The following is a 27,110-nucleotide window of genomic DNA, read 5'->3' as shown; positions in this document are numbered from 1 at the left end:
AGTGTATCCCTCTGTCCTTCGACTCTTGTTGAATGTAGATGTCTGGTTTTCAGGTCCCAGGCTCCCATGACTGTTATGATTATTTATTTGCAAGTTGATTAAAATGTTATTTTTGCTTTAGTGCCATCTGTACCAGTAAGAAGTCTGGCGCGAGAGACTCGTTGTGAGGGAGACTAGAGCAGACCCAGAAGTTCTGACTGAGCGCACATTTCAAAGCACCCCAGGACAGTCCATTTACAGTTCCCCCTCATAAAAAATTGCTGGCAAAACAAGCAATATTCACACAGCCTATGTGCCCACGGAGCTGCTGCTGCTGCTGGCAGTCACTGAGGGGCACAGCAGCAAGTAAATGAACAGCTTGTTTTGATCAATATATTTTAGAAACAGGAACATTTACCACACTATTATGAGCATTTAAAACATAATCCATGAATTACAGTTGTAGTCGGAAGTTTACATACACTTAGGTTGGAGTAATTAAAACTCGTTTTTCAACCACTCCACAAATTTCTTGTTAACCTGTTGGGGCTAGGGGGCAGCATTTGCACGTCTGGATAAAAAAAATGTACCCGATTTAATCTGGTTATTAATCCTACCCAGTAACTAGAATATGCATATACTTATTATATATGGATAGAAAACACTCTAAAGTTTCTAAAACTGTTTGAATGGTGTCTGTGAGTATAACAGAACTCATTTGGCAGGCAAAACCCTGAGACATTTTCTGACAGGAAGTGGATACCTGATGTGTTGTATTGACTTTAAACCTATCCCATTGAAAAACACAGGGGCTTAGGAATATTTTGGCACTTCCTATTGCTTCCACTAGATGTCACCAGCCTTTACAAAGTGTTTTGAGTCTTCTGGAGGGAGATCTGACCGAACAAGAGCCATGGAACGATGATGTCCCATTAGACACCTGGCGCGCGAGTTCATGTTGGGTACCCTCGTTCCAATACGTTATAAAAGAGTATGCATTCGTCCAACTTGAATATTATTCATGTTCTGGTTAAAAAAGGCCCTAATGATTTATGCTATACAACGTTTGACATGTTTGAACGAACGGAAATATATTTTTTCTCCTCGTTCATGACGAGAAGTCCGGCTGGCTTACATCATGTGCTAACGAGACGGAGATTTTTGGACATAAATGATGAGCTTTTTTGAACAAAACTACATTCGTTATGGACCTGTGATACCTGGAAGTGACATCTGATGAAGAGAATCAAAGGTAATGGATTATTTACATAGTATTTTCGATTTTAGATCTCCCCAACATGACGTCTAGTCTGTATCGCAACGCGTATTTTTCTGGGCGCAGTGCTCAGATTATTGTAAAGTGTGATTTCCCAGTAAGGTTATTTTTAAATCTGGCAAGTTGATTGCGTTCAAGAGATGTAAATCTATAATTCTTTAAATGACAATATAATATTTTACCAATGTTTTCTCATTTTAATTATTTAATTTGTGACGCTGACTTGACTGCCGGTTATTGGAGGGAAACGATTTCCTCAACATCAATGCCATAGTAAAACGCTGTTTTTGGATATAAATATGAACTTGATAAAACTAAAAATGCATGCATTGTCTAACATAATGTCCTAGGAGTGTCATCTGATGGAGATTGTAAAAGGTTAGTGCATCATTTTAGCTGGTTTTATGGTTTTGGTGACCCTGTCTTTGACTTGACAAAACATTACACACAACTCTTGTAAATGTACTGTCCTAACATACTCTAAATTTATGCTTTCGCCGTAAAACCTTTTTGAAATCGTAAAACGTGGTTAGATTAAGGAGATGTTTATCTTTCAAATGGTGTAAAATAGTTGGATTTTTGAAAAATTTGAATTTTGACATTTATTTGGATTCAAATTTGCCGCTCTTGAAATGCACCTGCTGTTGATGGAGTGCACCACGGGTGGCACGCTAGCGTCCCACCTAGCCCCAAGAGGTTAACAAACTATAGTTTTGGCAAGTTGGTTAGGACATCTACTTTGTGCATGACAAGTAATTTTACCAACAATTGTTTACAGGCAGATTATATCAGTTATAATTCACTGTATCACAATTTCAGTGGGTCAGAAGTTTACATACACTAAGTTGACTGTGCCTTTAAAAAGCCTGGAAATTCCAGAAAATGATGTCATGGCTTTAGAAGCTTCTGATAGGCTAATTGACAACATTTGAGTCAATTGGAGGTCTACCTGTGAATGAATTTCAAGGCCTACCTTCAAACTCAGTGCCTCTTTGCTTGACTATGGGAAAATCAAAAGAAATCAGCCAAGACCTCAAAAAGAAATGTAGACCTCCACAAGTCTGGTTCATCCTTTGGAGCAATTTCCAAACACCTGAAGGTACCACGTTCATCTGTACAAACAATAGTACGCAAGTATAAACACCATGGGACCATGCAGCCGTCATACCGCTCAGGAAGGAGACGCGTTCTGTGTCCTGGAGATGAACGTACTTTGGTGCGAAAAGTGAAAATCAATCCCAGAACAACAGCAAAGGACCTTGTGAAGATGCTGGAGGAAACAGGTACAAAGTATCTATAGCCACAGTAAAACAAGTCCTATATCGACATAACCTGAAAGGCCGCTCAGCAAGGAAGTAGCCACTGCTCCAAAACCGCCATAAAATAGCCAGACTACGGTTTGCAACTGCACATGGGGAGAAAGATTGTACTTTTTGGAGAAATGTCCTCTGGTCTGATAGAACTGTTTGGCCATAATGACCATCGCTATGTTTGGAGGAAAAAGGGGGAGGCTTGCAACCCGAAGAACACCATCCCAACCGTGAAGCACGGGGGTGACAGCATCATGTTGTGGGGGTGCTTTGCTGCATGAGGGACTGGTGCACTTCACAAAATAGATGGCATCATGAGGCAGGAAAATTATGTGGATATATTGAAGCAACATCTCAAGACATCAGTCAGGAAGTTAAAGGACAACAAAGTCAAGGTATTGGAGTGGCCATCACAAAGCCCTGACCTCAATCCTATAGAAAAGTTGTGGGCAGAACTGAAAAAGCATGTGCGAGCAAGGAGGCCTAGAAACAGGACTCAGTTACACCAGCTCTGTCAGGAGGAATGGGCCAGAATTCACCCAACTTACTGTGGGAAGCTTGTGGAAGACTACCGGAAACGTTTGACCCAAGTTAAACAATTTAAAGGCAATGCTACCAAATACTAATTGAGTGTATGTAAACGTCTGACACACTGGGAATGTGATGAAAGAAATAAAAGCTGAAATAAATCATTCTCTCTACTATTATTCTGACATTTCACATTCTTAAAATAAAGTGGTGATCCTAACTGACCTAAGACAGGGAATTTTTACTCGGATTAAATGTCAGGAATAGTGAAAAACGGAGTTTGAATGTATTTGGCTAAGGTGTGTGTAAACATCCAACTTCAACTGTATATAATAATTCATGGATAATAATTAATGATTGTTCCAGAAGGCATTTCTGCCCAAAAACGCATTTCGATAAAAAAAAAATGATGTTCAAATGCCTCCCCTGTGAAGTAGTGACGCGCGACATACGCCTAGTTTCCTGAAATGTGTCAGGACTAATCACAGTGGGTTGCAGCCCCTAACGGGCAGGCCGCCACCGAGTTCAGCTTAACCATAGGGGGAAAGGACAATTCTTCTTGACAGCTAAGGCAATTTAGAGGGTCCATCTGACTGACATGGACATTCTTTGGTTGTAACTCATTGCTTCAAGATTTCTTTGTGCCAAATAGGACACAGAGAAATTGAGGGAAAGACCACAATCATCTCAAAATATGATAGTGAGCAACTTTTTTCTACAACCTTACCTGTACATACAGTGAAACAGACCAGATGTAAGGAACACCTCCAAAGACAGTACATTCCTAGATCTCGTAATTGGACAAAATGATTTAATGCTCCAGAAAGTGATAGTGCAAGAGCATAGGAAAAGCTCAGTTGTCTTACGGCAACATCCATACACTATTGAGGTGATGCAATCATCGCAGGAGAACAAGTTTTAGCTGTACAGCATGTGTAGAATCGGATGTTAGTGTAATTGATACCACACAGGCAAAAACTATAACAGAAGGCCAGTGGCCAGATGCCCATTTGGATCTCTCTACATCTCTCTAAATGTATTGTGTATTGATTTACCATCCAGATTAAGACTCACCCATTATGAACAGGTGTCAAACATAGAAATGTTTTATATAACAACGATCTGTCTCAACAATACAACATACAGTATATTGCATACAGTCATTAGTAATAACTATATTATATATACAATATAAAACCAGGACTTGCTGGTAAAAAATGAAAGTTTCAACACATGCTTATTGTAATGACTATTGGAAAGAGTAAGTAATGGGCTAAATTCAAAGGGCAGATTTAACTGGAACTTGACTTCCTCTGTAAATATATAGTCCTAATACGAATGCAAAATGTTATTTTGATGACGAAATGAAAAAAATAAATAATTGATTGGCCCTAAGAGGGAGTCCTGGAGCCTTCTGAATAATATAAGCTGTGTTTAGCTCGTCGCTCCCGGACCAGTTAAACACCTTCTTCGCCCGCTTCGAGAAAAACAACATCGAGCCGACGCTTATGAGGACTGTATGTTCTTGTTCTCCGTGACCAACATGAGTAAGTCATTTAAGTGTGTTAACCCTCACAAGGCTGCCGGCCCAGACGGCCTCCCAAGCCGTGTCCTCACAGCATGTGCAGACCAGCTGGCTGGAGTGTTTACGGACATATTCAATCTCTCCATATCCCAGTCTGTTGTCCCCACTTGCTTCAAGATGTCCACCATTGTTCCCGTACTCAAGAAAGCAAAGGTAACTGAACTAAATTACTATCGCCCTGTAGCACTCACTATCATCATGAAGTGCTTTGAGAGGCTAGTTAAGGATCATATCACCTCCACCTTACCCGACACCCTCAGCCTTCAACAACATAGTGCCCTCCAAGCTCATCACTAAGCTCAGGGCCCTGGGTCTGAAACTCTACCTGTGCAACTGGGTCCTGGAATTCCTGACGGGTTGACCACAGGTGGTGAAGTTAGGCCACAACACCTCCGCCACACTGATCATCAACATGGGGTGAATGCTCATCCCCCTCCTGTACTCCCTGTTCACCCATAACTGCGTGCACGTCTCCAACTCAATCATCAAGTTTGCTGACGATACAACAGTGGTAGACCTGATTACCAACAACAATGAGACCGCCAAGTCTCCCACCTTGCTGTAGGCTGAGTGGTGCCTAGGAAAATAACCTCTCCCTCAACGTCAACAAAATGAAGGAGCTGATCGCAGACTACAGGAGACAGCAGAGAAAGCACACACCCATACACATCAAGGGGGCCGCAGTGGAGAGGGTCAAAAGCTTCAAGATCCTCTGCGTGCACATCACTGACAACATGAAATGGTCCCTTCACACAAACAACGTGGTGAAGAAGGAGCAACAGCGCCTCTTCAACCTCAGTAGGCTGAAGAAATTAGTCTTGGCCCGTAAGACGCTCACAAACTTCTAAAGATACACCATTAGGAGCATTATTTCGTGCTGTATCACCGCCTGGTATGGCAAATGCACCGTCCGCAACGGCAGGGCTCTCCAGAGGGTGGTGCGGTCAGCCCAATGCATCACCGGGGGCACATTGCCTGCCCTCCATGACATCTACAGCCCCCGGTGTCACAGGAAGGCCAAGAAGATCATCAAGGCCACCCTAACCACGGCCTGTTCACCCCGCTGCCATCTAGAAGGCGGAGACAGTGCAGCAGGTGCATCGAAGCTGGGAACGAGAGACTGAGGACAGTTTCTATCTCCAGGCCATCAGACTGTTAAACAGTCACCAAATCAAATCAAAAATCAAATCAAATTTTATTTGTCACATACACATATTCTCATTCACCCCTTTCTCATTCACCCCTCTCATTCACCCCCTCATTCACCCCTTGTGTGTATTAGCTAGTTGTTGGGGAATTGTTAGATTAGATTATTTGTTAGATATTACTGCACTGTCGGAACTAGAAGCACAAGCATTACGCTACTCTCGCATTAACATCTGCTAACCATGTGTATGTGAACAATAAAATTAGATTTTATTTTAACAAAATATTTAAGTGCCTTTGAACAGGGTATGTTAGTAGGTGCCAGGCGCACCAGTTTGAGTGTGTCAAGAACTGCAACGCTGCTGACTTTTGTTTACGCTAAACAGTTTCCCTTGTGTATCAAGAATGGTCCACCACCCAAAGGACATCCAGCCAACTTGACACAACTGTGGAAAACATTGGAGTCAACCTGGGCCAGCATCCCTGTGGAACGCTTTTGACACCTTGTAGTCCATGCCCAGACGAATTGAAGCTGTTCTGAGGGCTAAAGGGGGTCAACTCAATATTAGGGAGGCGTTCTGAATGTTTTGTATACTCTTTGTGTATAAACTGTATTCCAATCATGGCTCATCCTATATAACTACTAATGTACACACCTTTTCTATTCATATACTGTCAGGAATTGTGAAAAACTGAGTTTAAATGTATTTGGCTAAGGTGTATGTAAACTTCTGACTACAACTGTATAATGCACACCATTATATACTGTCCGTACTGCCTTTGCACACCATTATAATATATATAAAATGGTGTGCAAAGACAGTACGGACAGTATATAATGGTGTGTATATATATGCCACAACTTTGGAAGTGTGCTTGGGGTCATTGTCCATTTGGAAGACCAATTTGCGACCAAGCTTTAAATTCCTGACTGATGTCTTGAGATGTTGCTTCAATATATCCACATAATTTTCCTGCCTCATGATGCCATCTATTTTGTGAAGTGCACCAGTCCCTCCTGCAGCAAAGCACCCCCACAACATGATGCTGCCACCCCCGTGCTTCATGGTTGGGATGGTGTTCTTCGGCTTGCAACCCTCCCCCTTTTTCCTCCAAACATAACGATGGTCATTATGGCCAAACAGTTTTATTTTTGTTTCATCAGACCAGAGGACATTTCTCCAAAAAGTACAATCTTTCTCCCCATGTGTAGTTGCAAACCGTAGTCTGGCTTTTTTATGGCGGTTTTGGAGCAGTGGCTTCTTCCTTGCTGAGCGGACTTTCAGGTTATGTCGATATAGGACTTGTTTTACTGTGGATATAGATACTTTTGTACCTGTTTCCTCCAGCATCTTCACAAGGTCTTTTGCTGTTGTTCTGGGAAATATTTGCACTTTTTGCACCAAAGTACGTTAATCTCTAGGAGACAGAACGTGTCTCCTTCCTGAGCGGTATGACTGCTGCGTGGTCCCATTGTGTTGATACTTGCGCACTATTGTTTGTACAGATGAACGTGGTACCTTCAGGCGTTTGGAAATTGCTCCCAAGGATGAACCAGACTTGTGGAGGTCTACATTTTTTCCACCTTAGGTCTGCTGATTTCTTTTGAGTTTCCCATGATGTCAAGCAAAGAGGCACTGAGTTTGAAGGTAGGCCTTGAAAAACATCCACAGATACACCTCCAATTAACTCAAATTATGTCAATTAGCCTACCAGAAGCTTCTAAAGCCATGACATCATTTTCTGGAATTTTACTTAAACTTCTGACCCATTGGAATTGTGATACAGTGAACTATAAGTGAAATAATCTGGATGTAAACAATTGTTGGAAAAATGACTTGTGTCATGCACAAAGTAGATGTCCTAAACGACTTGCAAAAACTATAGTTTGTTAACAAGAAATTTGTGGAGTGGTTGAAAAACGAGTTTTAATGACTCCAACCTAAGTGTATGTAAACTTCCAACTTCAACTGTACAGTATATATTCCGGTCTCTGACATTTCTCGTTGTAACGATGTCCGCTGAGAGTCGGGAAGCAAGTTCAGGGAGTGAGTGTTTTAATAAACGGAACATAATACAAAACAAGAAACACTAACAGCACACAGACAAGAAACAGAAACAATGATGCCTGGGGAAGGAACCAAAAGGAGTGACATATATAGGGAAGGTAATCAGGGAAGTGATGGAGTCCAGGTGAGTCTGATGGCGCGCAGGTGTGTGTAACGATGGTGACAGGTGTGCAGCATAACGAGCAGCCTGGTGACCTAGAGGCCGGAGAGGGAGCACACGTAACACTCGTTCTGAAATTTCTTAATTTTTCAGGATTATTTGTGTACTGCTTTTTATTTATTTTTTATTGCTAGGTATTACTGCACTATTGGAGATAGAAACACAAGCATTTCACTGTACCTGCGATAACATCTGCAAATCTGTATACGCGAGCAATAAACTTTGATTTAATTTGAAAAGTACCTGTGCTGATTGCTTCCTAATAGTTTTCTGATGGAACAAGTAGAAATTACCACTGCTATGCAATAATATATTATAAAGACACACAAACATACCCACACAGTTCTTCTTGTTTCTGGGGACAACTATACACAACACCACACAACTATACAATGAGAATGTGATTTCCCTAGCCGTCATAGAGTTGGTGGTGGAAGCCTTTGGCCTCTGCTATTTATTCTGCTCCAGTTGATACTCAGTCCAGACAGCTACCACCTCCACTCTCCCTTTATACAGCAGTCTATGAATACAGTATCTGCTTGTCTGGAAACATCTGCCTGTGTCTTGGAAACCATGCACTCCACCCTAACTACGGTGACAGGTCAAGTGATGGGTCAAGTAAAGAGGACATGAAGAGCCAGTAAAATTGCCCTGCCAATATCATGACATTTCAATTCACTTCACCCCAAATTAAAAGTTAAGTCCATGTAACCAATGTTTCACTATTTGAGCAGTTCCTTTGCTCATCCAGGATGTTGCAAATATATAAATACATGAGAGAGGAATTAACAAAATAAGGAGTGTAGTTGTTATTATTACAACCTAGACATCTATTGCACCAAGATGGGTGTATGAAAGCATGGTGTGCCTGATCCAATTTCAGACTTAAATTATTCAATGCTAGTGCGATGCGGTAAAACAGGCAGACGGGATTTACTGAGGCTTTTTCTCTCCATTTGATGTGGATTCTAAATAGGGAAACGCTGTGTTCATTCATTCAAACTTGAATTGCGGAAACATGACAATTTTCTCCTCAGAGACATCATACTGTGTAGCAGTTCCACTCCATCCACAGATGTTGGGGGAGAGAAAGGAAGTCAGGCGTTTCCAAACATCTGGCGAACTAATAACAGAGTAGAATGCAGTCAAGATAATTCAGTGTGGGTTTTCTGAGTGTGTGTGCTTGACCTTCAGTCAGAATATGGGAAGGGTAGGGTTTCCCTAGATTGACTGAAATATTGGCCAGGAGATATAAGGACCCCAGAAACAGACAACAAATCAATCATTGTCCGTGTAGGGCTAGGCTACTGCCCTAGTCATGATAACAGGGTTGGCTGAAATATTGTCTCAAATGTTAGACAATGGTGGTGGTGGACATGTGTTAGTAGAAAGATTTTTGGTCAATCAAAATTGTAGGGTAGGGTGCATGCAGACCTGAAGGGATTCATAAGATGTATTTATGCACTTGTCACTGATGAGAAGTGATTGTATTTGCAACTGATGCAAAGGTGTGATAGGTGGATAGAGGCTGAGCAAATGTGGAATGATTTATTAACAGACATACCCAGTCACCATTCTCCTGGATCCAGTTCTGCAGGGGTCCGTTCAGGTACTCTGTCATCCAATGGGCAATGTTGTCTACCTGGGTCGTCATCTCCCGGTTGACGCTCTCCACGCACATTGTCCCTCCAAACTCAAAGAAAGCCACAATCCGACCCCAGTTTACACCGTCGCGGAAGAGCTCCTCTATTACAGCAGTAAACCTTCTCTGTGCTGTACTGGGCGTAAAATGCAACTGCCCCGACATCTCTGCAAAGTCCCGCTGATACATTATTTCAATCTCGTCCCCCGCCTCGCGCAGCACCCTATGGAGCCGGGCATGTCGGTCCGGTTGCGGGATCCTGTTTGGGAGCGGAGAGTCAGTGTCCACGCCTTCAGCGGAGGGCTGGGACCTCCGTGCAAAAACTTCAGGGGAGTTAGGGGGAGAGGGCTCCCCAAAGCCATTATTTGGGGAATCATTTTCTGGATTAAATTCCCATACAAATCCCTTCTTCAACAGTTTGTGATGGATGTATTTTTCAACAATAAAGCGACTGTTATAAGGATTATCGTTCGCCATCATGGTGCTATAGCCTAATACCCAGCAAGCTGTTTACGCAAAACACATTTCCAATGGTTGGCTGAGACGACCTACAAGATATCCCCTAAAATTAGATATGGTATCAGACGATAAATTGCATCTCTAACATATTGCTACAGCGCATTACCTGCATAGCAACACTTGTTCCAGCCCTGCAAAAAAATATACATTAAATCAAACAGTATATCCGAATGGCATATAGCCTCTAATAAAATAAAGTGGAAATACGGTTTTCTTGAACAAATTGATTAAATCATGCACATACACATATCTAATCAGATCAAATAAATAATGCTATTCTTATTCTATCACATGCATTTCGAGTTCCAGTAGCAAGTCAACTTTACAGTATAATGCGTCCATGTTGTAGCATGATCGGCGCGCAATGTCTGGTTCTCCTTGCTTATGGTACGCCCCTTTTCAGGAATCCATTGGAACAAGACCGAACAGTAATAAGTTTTGGATATCCTTTGAGCTGATCCTCACTTCAACATGAGCGTCTGAGAGTTTCAATCGCTTGCGTCAATCGATATTGTGTATTTATCTGGAAAAACGAAGTTGTTGATTAAGTTACAGTTATCCGTTTTGGGGTTCAATACTCTGACATTTACTACACAGTTCCAGAAAGACGGAAGAGAAATCATTTGCAAGGCAGCTCTTGAAAGACTACTCTTATTTCACAGAGAAATAGCTTACACAAAAAACACTAACATAAGCACAAGGAAGAAGATTTCTAAGAATAGAACAGCGCAGGTTACTTTGTGGCTTCTCTGCAGACGATTTCAGCGACGCTCGGTCATGCAGTCAGTTCCAGTAGGGTCTTCCTATCCAAGGGTAGTCTGCAAACTCTGCTTTCTCTCGTTTACTCCCACATAGGCGAGCCACTCACTCCCTCTTGGGGAGGTAGGCTACTTCCGTCAAGCTACGTCACTCCCATTCAATCTTTTCTTGTCATTATGTGCAGTGAATATGGCCATATAATTATATGAACGTCATCTGTTTGCGTTGTACACGTTAACACTTGACAGATGTTATAACAGAGTAGCCAGCCTACAAAGTGGAATAAGTAGTGAAAGTGTAGTTACAGGATAAGCCTAATGTCTTCATAAAGTAAAGTGATGCCTTAACAAAGACAATACATTATAAACCTCAAAATGTATGGATCAAATAGACATCAAAATGTATGGTAAATATGCTACATTAAAGGTATACCACCACAACTCTTATATTTTTAAACGTAATATCAATATGTGGGTTACAAAGGTATGAGAATTGGACACTATTGGAACCAATGAGAATTGGATATTATAAAAATCCCTGTCTCCAGTTCACTGACCCATATCTAACTATAGCCCCCCACCACTGACACCTCTCCTAGGGGTCCATGTTCAGGAGCTCTTGGTTTGGGCTATAGCTCCTTGCATGAAAGAGAATCCCTCAAACATCATTTTTAGAGTCTTGCACCACGCACATTCATCACCCTACTACACAGTCTATTGAGATGGTGTGTGTGTGTGCATTTGTGTGTGAGTTTGTGTGTGCATGCGTGTGTGCATGTGCATGTGCGTGCATGTGTGTGTGCACACGTGAATGTGATGTGTGTGTGGGACTCCAATCATGTAGTAGTGGATGGCGACTTAGAAAGCCTTATAGAAACCGAACATAGTCCTGTTGCAGAATACTGTATGTAATATGAGACAACAAAGATATTGTGTGCATGTGGCTGGATGAGAACCCCTGTCCTACTTGAGAACATGAACGCAATTACATGAATCATTGGGGGGGCGCCTTTACAATAGTGATGTATGCGACTTCTTGAAACAATGGGCCCAAGCCTTCTCTTCACTGGCATTTACTTTTAGGTCACCAACAGTCTCCTCGAAGTGTGCAGGGAGCTTGGAGTGGGAATGGGGGTGGACGGTGGCTGGGTTCTGAGACAATGGCAGTCTTGTCCCAAGTCCACGGTCGGGATGATGGAAGGGGTTGATGGGTTGATTTACATGGTTTGCGTGCTCCTCTGTGTCCTTTGTAGTCACGTTAGGTAATGTGGTGTACAAGTATTCAGAAAAAATCATGATTATGGATTGTATTTCCTTTTCACTCATTATTTCACTGCAGATACAATCATATCATCATAATGAAGTGCATTTATTTTAGTCTGTTTTTCACCACTGGTTTGATTATTTCATGAATGTGAATTCTTCATATAGGAGACCAAGAGAACAAGCCATGGAATTGAGCTTTTGTAAACACAGATTAATTTTGTATATAGTTTTAACTCATAACGTTTGAGTGCGTGTCTGCAATTCCCGGCATATCAGGCCGCAGCCATCTTTGCAGTTTTCAGCCATCTGTAGATTGGAGAGACATTTCATAACATTGATGACTGGATATCGGTCACTTCTAAACATACATCTGAAAACACAATGTCAGTAGTAATACGTTGAAGACCAAGTGTAATTGAAATCCTAGCGATCAATTTCAAATGATCATTTAGGCCTATAATTCCTAATCATAGTTTAAACCACGTATCTTAAAAAAAATAAAAATCAGGCAGAATGGTAACTACTGTATCTAATTGTCGTCAATTCATAGCAGCACTACTCTGAATGTTGTATACATGTCTAAATGATCATCCTAATTTATATCATTACCTTTAAATTGATGAGAGATGAGATTGGGATTAGGTTTAAATCCTAGCTCTGCACTTCAAAGACATTGTAACTGCAGTGCTCTGCCTACATTACGATTGTCTCGTAAACTATGCATAGTTTGCCACCTGGTGGACTAAACGATGAAAACAAATCTGAACTGAACTAAACAGCTCAGAGTCATTGCTGCTTGTTTAAATACATCATTGTGAAAATATTAATTTTACCGAAATACAATATGATTCTAATCTGTCGATCCATCCATGATCAATAAAACCATAACTGAATCACAGTGAGGTAACACTATGTGACTACAGTTAAATCATGGGAAGGGAATTGACCTATCAATGGAAATACTTTACTATAATGATTGACCCAGAAGCTGCATTGTTGACTAGAGTGCTCAGATTGAATCCTGGCCTTAATCACTGTGTTGATGTCATTATTTTCACAGATCTACCAACAAAGAACCCAGGATAGAGGGGTTCAGTGAAAGGGGTCTGGACTCTGTGGAGGAGGGTCATTGTGTCAGAGACACTGTAGAAAGACAGAGTTTCTGCCCTGTGGTCCAGGTACACTCCTACTCTGGTGGAAAGGGGGACACATATGGCAGTCAGTTTACCATTGTGGTAGAATGTGCCGCGAGAGGCACCACATTCCAAACACCAGGCCTGATTACTGCTTCCAAACCAATCCCAGGCTCTCCTGTTGATCCCTTTATATGAGACAGCTATATAAACCTCCACCCCGGTCCATTCTACCTCCCAGTAGCAGGCTCCAGACAGACCCTCTCTACACAACACCTGGCAGCCATTGGTAAATCTGTCTGGATGGTCAGGATAAAGCTGGTTGTTGTTACTCTGTGTAACCTTTCTGTTCCCCTCAGACAGACACAGCATTTTATGTGCTGTGTTGGGATCCAATGTGAGCTGACAGGAATCTGAGGATGAAGAAAAAACAACAGGTGAAATGTATGTGTGCATCCAGGTGTTTGTGTGTGTAGTATATTAAAGTTCATTGTACAGTATGTGCTTTCCTCACATTCTAAGAACTCCTCTCTGGTCTTGGGTTCAGGCCTCGTCTTCTGACAGGTGGAGTCATTCCAATGTGATGCTAGTCCTCCAACTGACTGTCTAGACTGAGTTGTGTCAAATGATGGAAGACAACGGGGCTCAGAAGGTCGAACAATGTGGACTTTTGTCACTATGGAAACACAGGAAATCAAATATCACAGTTTCAAAACATTACAGTAAATCAAGGGGCTCAATAGTTGAAAGAGGTTTAGGTAATTGGTTTAGTTATATCAATGACCAGATATAATTTACCTACCGTTTACAGAGATCTTGGCAATACTCCCAGAGCAGATGTTTTTAACTTGACTTTTCAGCTCAGAGACTGATTTCTTTACATCCTCAAAGAAGACGTGTTGGTTGACAGTGATGCTGGGTAACAGAGGGACATAGAAAGACTGGAAACTCTACAGAGACAGAACAGAAAAACAGAGAAAAGATGAGAAATACAAACATTTCACTTTCAGCAGTAACACCTGATGCTGTGGACAGAGAACCATTGATGTCACCTGGAGGAATTGGATGTTGTCTTCTGTGTTTGAGAGCTGCTCCAGCTTGGCGTCTCTCCTCTTCAGCTCAGCCATCTCCTGGTCCAGTTGCTTCAACAGTCCTTCAGCCCGACTCACTTCCCCTGGGCGCTGATCAGCTCCTTCACCTCAGAGTACCTTCTCTCAAGGTGGCAGGTAGTCTGGCGGTTAGACCGTTGGACGAGTAACTGAAAGGTTGCAAAATTGAATCCCTGAGCTGACAAAATAAAAATCTGTCGTTCTGCCCCTGAACAAGGCAGTTAACCCACTGTTCCTAGGCTGTCATTGAAAATAAGAATTTGTTCTTAACTGACTTGCCTAGTTAAAATAAATAGATGAGATCAGCTCAGTAAACATCCTCTCAACTGTCTCCCACTGCTGCTTGTGCAGAGCACTGTTAGGAAACCGAGGAGGGGTCCATTTCAACCAGTCCATTCAGCTCTCACCAGAACCCTGGAACATGGCTCAGCACTGGCTTCAGTTTTACTGCAGTTTAGTTTAGGAGGAGTAAGTCACTTTAGAGAGGGCTAACTGCTAAGTGAATAGAAGAGTTAACACGCACACTACCAAGCGTATCTCGTTTGTGTCGCTGAGAGTTACTGCCCCAAAAATCTACATTTGAGAAAAAAGAAAAAATCCAGCATATACAATTTTCCCTCTGCGCAAGGTAACATCATGTGAGTGGGATTTATTTATATTTAACTGCTAAGTGACTACATTTAAATGGTCAACACTCACCTTAAGTGGCTTCACAGCCTGTCTCAGCTCCTGCATCTCTTTCTCTCTCTTCTGGATTTTCTGTTTGGATTCCTTCTATCACTGTAAATAAAAATCAAGTTGTTTCAACTAACTATTATTAAGTAGCTGGTTCAACTGCTTTTTTTAGTTTTCACAATTTTTTGGTCAAAGTGTTACCTGAGAAAATTCAGGCAAAAATTCAGTCAACTTAAAATGATGTGTTTGCTCAGCTTGTCTCATATGTTCATTCAAATAGAAATTATTACTTGAGCATTTTAACTAGTTTTGTTAAACGTATTTTTTTAATTTAACTAGGCAAGTCAGTTAAGAACAAATTCTTATTTACAATGAGGGCCTACCCAGGGTCAAAGCTGGACGATGCTGGGTCAATTGTGCGCCGCCCTATGAGACTCCCAATCACGGCCGGAAGTGATGCAGACTGGATAACAAAAAAAGGCTTTTATAATACAGTGCATTCGGAAAGTATGTTTAGAACAATTTACTTTTTCCACATTTTGTTACGCTTCAGCCTTATGCTAAAAATATTAAATTGTTTATCTCCTCATCAATCTACAGACAATACCCCATAATGACAAAGCAAAAACAAGTTTCTGGATTTTTTGGCAAATCTATAAAAAAAACTGAAATACCACATTTACATAAGTATTCAGATTCCTTACTCAGTACTTTGTTGAAGCAGCTTTGATAGCATTTACAGCCTTGATTATTCTTGGGTATGATGCTGGCACACCTGTATTTGGGGACTTTCTCCCATTCTTCTCTGCAGATCCTCACAGGCTCTTTCAGGTTGGATGGGAAGCGTCGCTGCAGAGCTATTTTCAGGTCTCTCCAGAGATGTTAGATCGGGTTCAAATCCGGGCTCTGACTGGGCCACTCAAGGACATTCAGAGACTTGTCCCGAAGCCACTCCTGCGTTGTCTTGGCTGTGTGCTTAGGGTTGTTGGAAGGGGAAACTTCGCCCCAGTCTGAGGTCCTAAGTGCTCTAGAGGAGGTTTTCATCAAGGATCTTTCTGTACTTTGCTCTGTTCATCCTTCCCCCAATCCTGACTAGTCTCCCAGTCCCTGCTGCTGAAAAAAATCCCCACAGCATGATGCTGCCGCCACCATGCTTCACCACAGGGATGGTGCCAGGTTTCTTCCAGACGTGACGTTTGGCATTCAGGCAAAAAAATTCAATCTTGGTTTCATCAGACCAGAGAATCTTGTTTCTCATGGTCTGAGAGTGTTTAGGTGCCTTTTGACAAACTCCAAGCGAACTGTCATGTGCCTTTTACAGAGGAATGGCTTCCGTCTGGCCACTCTACCAGAAAGGCCTGATTGGAGGAGTGCTGCAGAAATGGTTGTCCTTCTGGAAGGTTCTCCCATCTCTGCAGAGGAACTCTGGAGCTCTATGAGAGTGACCATCAGATTCTTGGTCACCTCCCTGACCAAGGCCCTTCTCCCTCGATTGCTCAGTTTGGCCAGACGGCCAGTTCTAGGAAGAGTCTTGGTGGTTCCAAACTTCTTCCATTTAAGAATGATGGAGGCCACTGTGTTCTTCAGGACTTTTAATGCTACAGATGTTTTTTGGTACCCTTCCCAGATCTGTGCCTCGACACAATCCTGTCTCTGAGCTCTACGGACAATTCCTTTGACCTCATGGCTTGGTTTTTGCTCTGACATGCACTGTCAACAGTGGGACCTTATATTGACAGGTGTATACCTTTCCAAATCATGTCCAATCAATTGATTTTTAGAATAGGTGGACTCCTATCAAGTTGAAGAAACATCTCAAAGATGATTACTGGAAACAGGATGCATCTGAGCTCAATTTTGAATACTTATGTAAATAAGGTATTTCTTTTAGAATGTCAAGGTTTATTCTCAGATGTGCAAACTCAGACAAATGTACCAGCAAGGGCTACAACAGTTGGGTTTAACTCACTGCCCCTCTGGTGCCTACCACCCAGAGTCTCAAGGTGCACTTGAGAGACTTGATCAGACTTTGAAGTCTATGTTGAGAGCTTACTGCTTTGAGTTTGAGAAGGACTGGTATGAAGGGGTCTTGTGGTGTTTGCAGCCCTGGTAGATGTTCAGGAATCTCTTGGTTTTAGTCCGAAAGAGCTTGTGTTTGAAGTATGAATTAACAGGGGACATGAATAGCCAATGATGACATGTACAGAGAAAAGTACAGTAACTAGCTACAGTAGCATGTAGAGCATTCACAAATCAACAGATAAAATGTTCGTAAATGCATGAAATTCATAAATATCACAATATACTGATAGAAGACCATACTATTACAATGTCAGTGACCATATAAACTCAGTATCTGTGTTTTAACATTCAGAATTGATCAGGGGCGCAACGTTCACTGGGGATGGGGGACATGTCCCCCCCACATTCTGAAATTGCATTTTTGTCCCCCCAGTTTTATCATTGGAATGTGATAAAAAACGAGGCAACGGTGTGCTTTAGGACCATGCGGACGCCTCCGAGTGGTCAGGTAGGCTGTTATGTCCCCCCCACTTCTAAAACCAAAGTTGCGCCCCTGGGATTGATTATAATTTTTGTAGGACAATTGTTTAGTAACATACCTCTTTCACATAGATCCAGTAGAAAGGGAACCGGTAAGGGGTGCTTATGAGGGGGAATACAGAAGGAAAAGGAAGTGTACAACATAAAAAAAATGCACAACAACAAAAGGAATGTACACTAATGTCAGGCATGGGAACTATTCAGATTTTGGGTAATTGTACAACACAAAATTCTAAATTTGTTACATCTACAACTCCATTCATATGAAACAACAGCCTACCTGTTGGTTGATCATTGTAGCCTACTCCTTCTCATTTAGCCAAATTAATTCCATAATTGTAATCCCATTTTGCATTGATTAGACATTTTCCACTTCACTTGCTACACATGGAGCCTCTGACTGCAGCGCTGTGCTGATTGACCGACAATAACAACAAGTGACACCTGTGAAATGGTGCCTCTTTTTTATGGGGCACACTCATAAAAACTGTCACAAAGCTGTTGTTTTATTCAAATGTCTAATTAAATGGTCTATCCTTGTAGGCTATGTGTCAATGTCACATAGATCCTTTTATTTCATTTTAGACTAAGAAAAAAAAATAAGGCTATATTTTTTTAGCTCAGAAATGAATACTCTCCCAAGTAATCGATTACTAACGTCCGTTCAGATATTTGAATATTCAAATAACCGTGTCCATCCCTATATCATTCAAGTACACATTTATTTATACTTGGTACTATAGGAAATACTTATAAGGAACCCGCTATGCCCTCTGACGAACCATCAAACAGGCAAAGAATCAATACAGGACTGAGATCGAATCCTAATACACCAGCTCTGACGCTCATCGGATGTGGCAGGGCTTGCAAACTCGCAAGGACTACAAAGGGAAACCCAGCCACGAGCTTCCCAGTGACACGAGCCTACCAGAGGAACTAAATGCCTTCTATGTTCGCTTCGAGGCAAGCAACACTGAACCATGTGTGAGAGCACTAGCTTTTCCTGACGACTCTGCCATCACTCTCTCCATAGCCAATGAGTAAAACCTTTAAACAGATTAACATTCACATGGCCGCAGGACCAGACAGATTACCAGGTACTCAGAGCATGTGCTGACCAGCTGGCAAGTGTCTTCGATGACATTTTCAACCTATCCCTGACCCAGTCTGTAATACCTACATGTTTCAAGCAGACCACCATAGTCCGTGTGCCCAAGAACACCAAGGTAAACTGTCTAAATGACTATCACCCCATAGAACTCACATCTGTAGCCATGAAATGCTTTGAAAGGCTGGTCATGGCTCACATCAACACCATCATCCCAGACACCCAGGACCCACACCAATCCGCATACCGACCCAACAGATCCACAGATGACGAAATCTTTACTGCACGCCAAAGCGCATCACTAAGCTAAGGTCCCTGGGGCTGAACACTTTCCTCTGCAACTGGATCCTGGACTTCCTGACTGGCCACCCCCAGGTGGTGAGGGTAGGCAGCAACACATCCGCCATGCTGACCCTCAACACGGGGCCCAAACAGGGGTGCGTGCTTAGTCCCCCCTTGTACTCCCTGTTCACCCACGAGTGTGTGGCCAAACACGACTCCGAACACCATCTTTAAGTTTGCCGACGACATGGTGCATGAAGGGCTGATCACCTACGACAATAAGACAGCTTATAGGGAGGAGGTCAGAGATCTGGCAGTGTGGTGCCAGGATAACAACTTCTCCCTCAACGTCAGTAAGACAAAGTAGCTGATCGTTGACTATAGGAAATGAAGGGCTAAGCATGCCCCCATTCACATCGACGAGGCTGTAGTGGAGCGGGTCGAGAGCTTCAAGTTCCTCAGTGTTCACATCACTAAGGACCTATCATGGTCCAAACACACCGTCACAGTTGTGAAGAGGGAATGCCAACGCCTCTTACCTCTGTGGTATCCTCAAGAAGTTCTACAGGTGCACCATCGAGAGCATTTGACTGGCTGCATCACCGCTTGGTATGGCAACTGCTTGGCATCCGACCTCAAGGCGCAACAGAGGGTAGTGCGTACGGCCCAGTACATCACTATCATCATTATTAAATGCATTTCTATAGCTTCCAAAATCATTTTTACACTAAACAAAAATATAAACATGCAACAATTTTTAAGATTATATTGAGTTACAGTTCATATAAGGAAATCAGTAAATTTAAATAAATGCATTAGGCTCTAATCTCTGGATTTCACATGACTGGGAATAAACACATGCATCTGTTGGTCACAGATACCTTAAATAAATGTAGGGGCGTGGATCAAAAAACCAGTCAGTATCTGGTGTGACCACCATTTGCCTCATGCAGCGTGACACATCTCCTTCACATAGAGTTGATCAGGCTGTTAATTGTGGCCTGTGGAATGCTGTCCCACTCCAATTCAATGGCTGGATATTGGCGGGAACTGGAAGACGTTGTCGTACACATCGATCCAAAGCATCCCAAACACGTTCAATGGGTGACATGTCTGGTGAGTATGCAGGCAATGGAAGAACTGGGGCATTTTCAGATTCCAGGAATTGTGTTCAGATCTCTGCAACATTGGGCCGTGCACTACAATGCTGAAAAATGAGGTGATGGCAGCAGATGAATGGCACGACAATGGGCCTCAGATCTCATCACGGTATCTCTGTGCATTCAAATTGCCATCAATAAAATGCATCTGTGTTCGTTGTCCGTAGCTTATGCCTGCCCATACCATAACACAGGGGCACAACTTTCACTGGGGATTGGGGGACATGTCCCCTCCACATTCATTATCATTAGAATGTGATACAAAACGAGGCAACGGTGTGCTTTAGGACCATGTGGACGCATCCAAGCATTCGGGTAGGCTGTTTGGAGTGTTTATGTGGCACCATGTGGCACTCTGTTCACAACAGAAAACCGCTCGCCCACACGACGCCATACATGCTGTCTGCCGTCAGCCCAGTACAGTTGAAACCGGGATTCATCTGTGAAGAGCACACTTTTCCAGAGTGCCAGTGGCCATCGAAGGTGAGCATTTGCCCACTTTAGTTGGCTACGAAATGCCGAACTGCAGTCAGGTCAAGATCCTGGTGAGGACGACAAGCACGCAGATGAGCTTCACAGTTTCAGACAGTTTGTGCAGAAATTCTTTGGTTGTGCAAACCCACAGTTTCATCCCATCCAGGTGGCTTGTCTTAGACAATACCGCAGGTGAAGACGACAGATTTGTAGGTCCTGGGCTGGTGTGGTTACACGTGGTGTGCAATTGTGAAGCTGGTTGGACGCACTGCCACATTTTTTACAACGACATTGTAGATGGCTTATGGTAGAGAAATTAACCTTAAATTATTTGACAACAGCTCTGGTGGACATTCTTTCATTCAGCATGCCAATTGCACACTACCTCAAAACTTGAAACATTGTGGCATTGTGTTGTGTGACAAAACTGCACATTTTAGCGTGGCCTTTTATTGTCCCCAGCACAAGGTGCACCTGTGTAATGATTATGCTGTTTAATCAGCTTCTTGATATGCCACACCTGTCAAGAGAAATCCTTACAGGGATGTAAACAAATCTGTGCACAACATTTGAGACAAATAATATTTTTGTGCGTATGGTACATTTCTGGTATCTTTTACTTCAGCTAATGAAACATGGGACTAAAATATTACATGTTGCTTTTATGTTTTTGTTCACTATATTTAGAAAGTCTTGCTCAATAGGAGCTTTTCTTAGGACGGGCCCTTTGACGTGATGTGGAAAAGAGGCAACAAAATGGATTGTAATGACGCCGCCGACCACTGGACAGTCAGAGACACGTTTATTCGACAAAATCAAATCAAAGAATATTGGTCACTTACACAGATTTGCAGATATTATCGCAGGTGCAGCGAAATGCTTAGGTTTCTTGCTCCAACAGTGCAGTAATATCTATCAATACAATAACAATACACCCAAAAAAGAAATAATAGAAATTCAGAAATATCAGAACAAGCAATATCAAATCAAATCGTATTTGTCACATGCGCCGAATACAACCTTATTGTGAAATGTTTACTTACAAGCCCTTAACCAACAATGCAGTTCAAGAAAGAGTTAAGTAAATATTTACCAAATAAACTAAAGTCAAAAATAAAATAAAAATAATACAATAAAATAACAATAACAAGGCTATGTACAGGGGTTACCGGTACCGAGTCAATGTGCGGGGGTACAGTTTATTCAAGGTAATTTGTACATGTAGGTAGGGGTAAAGTGACCATGCTATAGATAAACAGCGAGTAGCAGCAGTGTAAAAACAAAGGGTGAAATGACTGAACAGGTGACTGTTGGAAGGAACATTTCTCCAATTAAAATGTTTGTCAGGTACATTTTTTTATTTATAGTCCGGGTGGCCATTTGATTAACTGTTCAGAAGTCTCATGGCTTGGGGATAGAAGCTGTTAAGGAGCCTTTTGGAACTAGACTAGAACACTTGCTTTGCGGTAGTAGAGAGAACAGTCTATGACTTGGGTGACTGGAGTCTTTGACAATTTTTTGGGCCTTGCTCTGACACCGCTTAGTATATAGGTCCTGGATGGCAGGAAGCTTGGCCCCAGTGAAGTACTGGGCCGTACGCACTACCCTCTGTAGTGCCTTATGGTCGGATGCCGAGCAGTTGCCATACCAGGCGGTGATGCAACCAGTCAGGATGCTCTCGATGGTGCAACTGTAGATCTATTTGAGGATCTGGAGACCAATGCCAAATATTTTCAGTCTCCTGAGGGGGAAAAGGTGTTGTCGTGGCCTCTTCACAACTGTCTTGTTGTGTTTGGACCATGTTAGCTTGTTGGTGATGTGGATACCAAGAAACCTGAAGCTCTCGACCCGTTCCACTACAGCCCATCGATGTGAATTGGGGCTTGTTCGTCCTCCTTTTCCTGTAGTCCACGATCAGCTCCTTTGTCTTGCTCACGTTGAGGGAGAGGCTGTTGTCCTGGCACTACACTGCCAGGTCTCTGACCTCCTCCCTATTGTCTGTCTCATTGTTGTCGGTGAGTAAACCCGCTACAATCATGCAGTAACATTACAGTGTGCAGTCAGTAAGCAGTTAAGCATTTACAACAGCGGGCCTCGGTGGCAATACATTAGTAAAACCAAATGCTTACCTTGACTTGGAAGAGCTCCAGTGTTGTGTTGGATAGTCATAGCCAGCTAACTAACATAGCATCCTTCTCTTTGAGCCAGGTTTATGAATAGGCTAAACTAGCTAGCTGCATTAGCTAGCTAAATAAGTGAAAGTGAAAAAAAAAAATATATATATAGCCATCTGTTGCTTCTCCTTCATTTTTGAAGAAAAAAACTGTTCAACTATTGTCTTTCTCTCTCTTTAAGTCAGTTGACTTAAGGCCAGCTAGTGATGACTGTTTAACAGTCTGATGTCCTGGAGATAGAAGCTGTTTTTCGGTCTCTCGGTCCCAGCTTTGATGCATCTGCTTCTGAGTGTCCTTTAAATGTCTAGTTTGTTTTGTTCTGACTTATAAAACGGCGTGAGAATAAATAAAATAACTAAACATATTATCAATAATTACCAGTAAATCTCGTGCCCGAAATCGGGCACTGTAGTCTTAAGAGGATAAAACATGTCTGTATTCTCATGAAAGTGAATCACTGTGTCTATGTCAGTATATTCACAGATCCATAATTGAAACCGAACCCAGGATAGAGGGGTTCAGTGAATGGGGTCTGGACTCTGTGGAGGAGCGTCATTGTGTCAGAGACACTGTAGAAGGACAGAGTTCCTGCCCTGTGGTCCAGGTGCACTCCTACTCTGGTGGAAATGGGGACACATATGGCAGTCCGTTTACCATTGTACCAGAAAGAGCAGTCAAAGGCACCACATTCCAAACACCAGGCCTGATTACTGCTTCCAAACCAATCCCAGGCTCTCCTGTTGATCCCTTTATATGAGACAGCTATATAAACCTCCACCCCGGTCCATTCTACCTCCCAGTAGCAGGCTCCAGACAGACCCTCTCTACACAACACCTGGCAGCCATTGGTAAATCTGTCTGGATGGTCAGGATAAAGCTGGTTGTTGTTACTCTGTGTAACCTTTCTGTTCCCCTCAGACAGACACAGCATTTTATGTGCTGTGTTGGGATCCAATGTGAGCTGACAGGAATCTGAGGATGAAGAAAAAACAACAGGTGAAATGTATGTGTGCATCCAGGTGTTTGTGTGTGTAGTATATTAAAGTGCATTGTACAGTATGTGCTTTCCTCACATTCTAAGAACTCCTCTCTGGTCTTGGGTTCAGGCCTCGTCTTCTGACAGGTGGAGTCATTCCAATGTGATGCTAGTCCTCCAACTGACTGTCTAGACTGAGTTGTGTCAAATGATGGAAGACAACGGGGCTCAGAAGGTCGAACAATGTGGACTTTTGTCACTATGGAGACACAGGAAATCAAATATCACAGTTTCAATACTGATAATGACAAAAACATTACAGTAATTCAAGGGGCTCAGTAGTTGAAAGAGGTTTAGGTAATTGGTTTAGTAATATCAACGACCAGATATGTTACCTACTTTTTACAGAGATTTTGGCAATTTCCGCAGAACATATTTTTTCAACTTTACTTTTCAGCCCAGAGACTGATTTCTTTACATCCTCAAAGGAGATGTGGTGGTTGACAGTGATGCTGGGTAATATAGGGACATAGAGAGACTGGAAATACTACAGAGACAAATCAGAAAAAAGATGATTGTTGAGAAATACAAACACTTAATTTTCAGCAGTAACACCTGATGCCGGGGACAGAGTGTCACTGATATCACCTGGTGGAATTGGATGTTGTCTTCTGTGTTTGAAAGCTTCTCCAGCTCAGCTTCTCTTCTCCTCAGCTCAGCCATCTCCTGGTCCAGTTGCTTCAGCAGTCCTTCAGCCCGACTCACTTCAGCCTTCTCCTGGGATCTGATCAGCTCTTCCACCTCAGAGCGCCTTCTGTCAACGGAGCGGATGAGCTCAGTAAATATCCTCTCACTTTCCCCAACTGCTGCTTGTGCAGAGCGCTGTTAGGAAACAGAAAGAAAGGAGGGGTTTCATATTTTAAATATCCTTTATCTAAATAGGCAAGTCAGTTAAGAACAAATTCTTAATTACAATGAAGGCCTACCCCGGCCAAACCCTAACGACACTGGGCCAATTGTGCGCTACGGGACTCCCAATCACAGCCAGTTGTGTCTCAGCCTGGAATTGAACCAGAGTCTGTAATGACGCCTTTAGCACTGTGATGCAGTGCTTTAGACCACTGCGCCACAGGCCCATTTTAACTCAGCTCTCACTAGAACCTCAGACAACCTGTCCCCCACATTGTGGTTCAGTAGGATTGGAACATGGCTTTAGCACTAGGCTCCTTACTGGCTTCACTTTTACCGCTGTTTTACCACAGGAGTCATTTACTTTAGAGAGGGCTATCTACTAAGTAAATACATCTAAATGGTCAACACTCACCTTGAGTGACTTCACAGCCTGTCTCACCTCATGCATCTCTTTCTGTCTCTTCTGGATTCTCTGTTTGGATTCCTTATTTTTCTCTCTCACCTTCCTCTGGGGAAAAACATCTATGTCATTCCAATGTTAATGTGCACAAGTGACTCTGGCTGTGTTTACACAGGCAGCCCAATTTTGACCCTTTCTTCACAAATTGGTCTTTTGGCCAATCATATCAGATATTGTTCAGAGCTGATCTAATCGGTTAAAATACCAATTAATGGAGAACAAATATCAGAATTGGGCTTCTTGTGTAAACATAGCCTCTGTCTTACTGAGAACAGCTGAAACTTTATGATTGGTCAAAGTCCATGCCTTATGAAAAGTCACATGCATGCCTGTATGTGCATGACCGATCATGCGTTTTCCTGGGTCTCCTGCGTGCCAAAAAAGAGCATTAACTCAAAGCCTAGGCATTAGCTCAGGGAGCCAGTGCAACTCCTCATGCCTCAGTCAAGGTTACACATAATGTGAATGTGGTCATCACACCACCAGTTACATGTATGTGTGCATATTCACCAGCTTAAATCTTTGGGGTGTTTGCTGTTTTCAATTTCAAAGCCAGGTCTTATACACATACGGTACATATATATATACAGTTGTGACTAATATTCAGTCATTACTAGTATTCTCATTGTGATGCTCTAAATGAGCAACTATTACAGAGTTGTAGTCCTTACCTGTCTCTCAGTCCTTTCTGATTCAGCTGAGACTGTATCATGGCCTTTGTGTTCATACATTGTACACAGATAACAGATAAACTGCTGATCGGTATGGCAGTAAATCTCCACCAGTTTGTCATGATGAGAGCAGATATTCTCCTCTAGTTGTGTAGAGGCTTTGACCAGCTTGTGCTTCTTAAAGGTAGGAGATTCATAGTGAGGCTGGAGGTGAGTCTCACAGTAAGAGGCCAGACACACCAGACATGACTTGACAGCTTTGAGTTTTCTCCCAGTACAGACATCACACGCAACATCTCCAGGTCCAGCATAATGGTGAGCAGGGGTAGCAACTTGGAGTCCTGTCTTCTTCAGAGTCTCCACCAATTCAGAAAACATAGTGTTTCTGTTCAGAACAGGCCTTGGGGTGAAGGTCTGTCTGCACTGAGGGCAGTTATAGACACCCTTCAGATCATCCTGATCCCAGCAGTCCTTAATACAGCCCATACAGTAGCTGTGTCCACAGGGAATAGTCACCGGATTCTTCAGTAGATCCAGACATATTGAACAACTGATTGAGTCCATGGCTGCTGACACTAACAGACTGAGCCGATTGAGAAATGTTATGTTTGTGTGGGAATATTTCCTGATTGTCTGTATGTACTCTGTACCTGTGCAGGGTGTGGCGTTGGACAGAGACCAGGAAGAGAGTTGATGGTGTTGGGGCTGTGCTTTGCCAAAGTGGGTGGGGTTATATCCTGCCACAGTGTCGTCTCCAGTATCTATGCTCCAATAGTCTGAATGCCGGGGGGCTAGGGTCAGTCTGTTATATCTTGTGTAATTCTGCTGTCTTATCTGTTTACCTGTGTGAACTTAGATATGGTCCCTCTAATTCTCCCATATCCCAGAAACAGCAGGGGTTCAAACTTTAGAGCCCAGTTCCTACATTTGAATATATAAATTGATTTAGTCAAACAAAACTATGCTACATTTTATCTCTGGGACCCTTAGGATGACAATTCAGAGCAAGATTACTAAATAAAACTACATTATTTACCTTCAGAGGTGAGTGTATCAAACCAATTGCCGTGATAAGTGCTTTGTTGTTGTGCACTCTCCTCAAACAATAGCATGGTATTGTTTTCACTGTAATAGCTATAGTAAATTGGACAGTGCCGTTAGATTAACAAGAATTTA

General features: G+C 42.5%; 2 protein-coding genes across 2 annotated transcripts in view; both read right to left on the bottom strand.

Annotated features, from left to right (window-relative positions):
- Positions 1-11,080, bottom strand: part of LOC106590353 (apoptosis regulator Bcl-2) — a 69,486-nt gene extending 58,406 nt beyond the window's left edge. Inside the window, exons 1-2 of the mRNA XM_014181290.3 lie at positions 10,952-11,080; positions 9,618-10,737 (exon numbers count right to left, since the gene is read on the bottom strand). Coding sequence (XP_014036765.1) covers positions 9,618-10,175 — 558 coding nt within the window. The 5' untranslated portion in view covers positions 10,176-10,737; positions 10,952-11,080. The remainder of the gene's footprint in view (positions 1-9,617; positions 10,738-10,951) is intronic.
- A 1,240-nt stretch (positions 11,081-12,320) lies between these two features.
- Positions 12,321-26,550, bottom strand: LOC106590354 (tripartite motif-containing protein 16). The gene is made up of 10 exons (XM_045710562.2): positions 25,935-26,550; positions 25,216-25,311; positions 24,540-24,773; positions 24,291-24,438; positions 23,989-24,150; positions 23,381-23,887; positions 14,424-14,569; positions 14,174-14,321; positions 13,886-14,047; positions 12,321-13,784 (listed from the first exon to the last, which is right to left on the bottom strand). The coding sequence occupies exons 1-10, from the start codon at positions 26,496-26,498 to the stop codon at positions 13,270-13,272; spliced, it is 2,682 nt and encodes an 893-aa protein (XP_045566518.2). The 5' UTR covers positions 26,499-26,550; the 3' UTR covers positions 12,321-13,269.
- Positions 26,551-27,110: the final 560 nt, after the last annotated feature.

This window comes from Salmo salar, chromosome 29 (genome assembly GCF_965601325.2).
Source record: "Salmo salar chromosome 29, fSalSal1, whole genome shotgun sequence".
Classification (NCBI taxonomy): Eukaryota; Metazoa; Chordata; class Actinopteri; order Salmoniformes; family Salmonidae; genus Salmo; species Salmo salar.
Note: the sequence above shows the minus strand (reverse complement) of the source record. Positions and strands in the feature narration are given on the sequence as shown.

Bases quoted from the DNA above. Each gene is read 5' to 3' on its own strand.
- LOC106590354 (XM_045710562.2), bottom strand. From the start codon at position 26,498: ATGGACTCAATCAGTTGTTCAATATGTCTGGATCTACTGAAGAATCCG. The intron at 23,888-23,988 runs GTGAGGAAAGCA...CTTCATCCTCAG, and splicing joins CAGAGAGGAGTTCTTAGAAT to ATTCCTGTCAGCTCACATTG. The intron at 13,785-13,885 runs GTGAGGAAAGCA...CTTCATCCTCAG, and splicing joins CAGAGAGGAGTTCTTAGAAT to ATTCCTGTCAGCTCACATTG.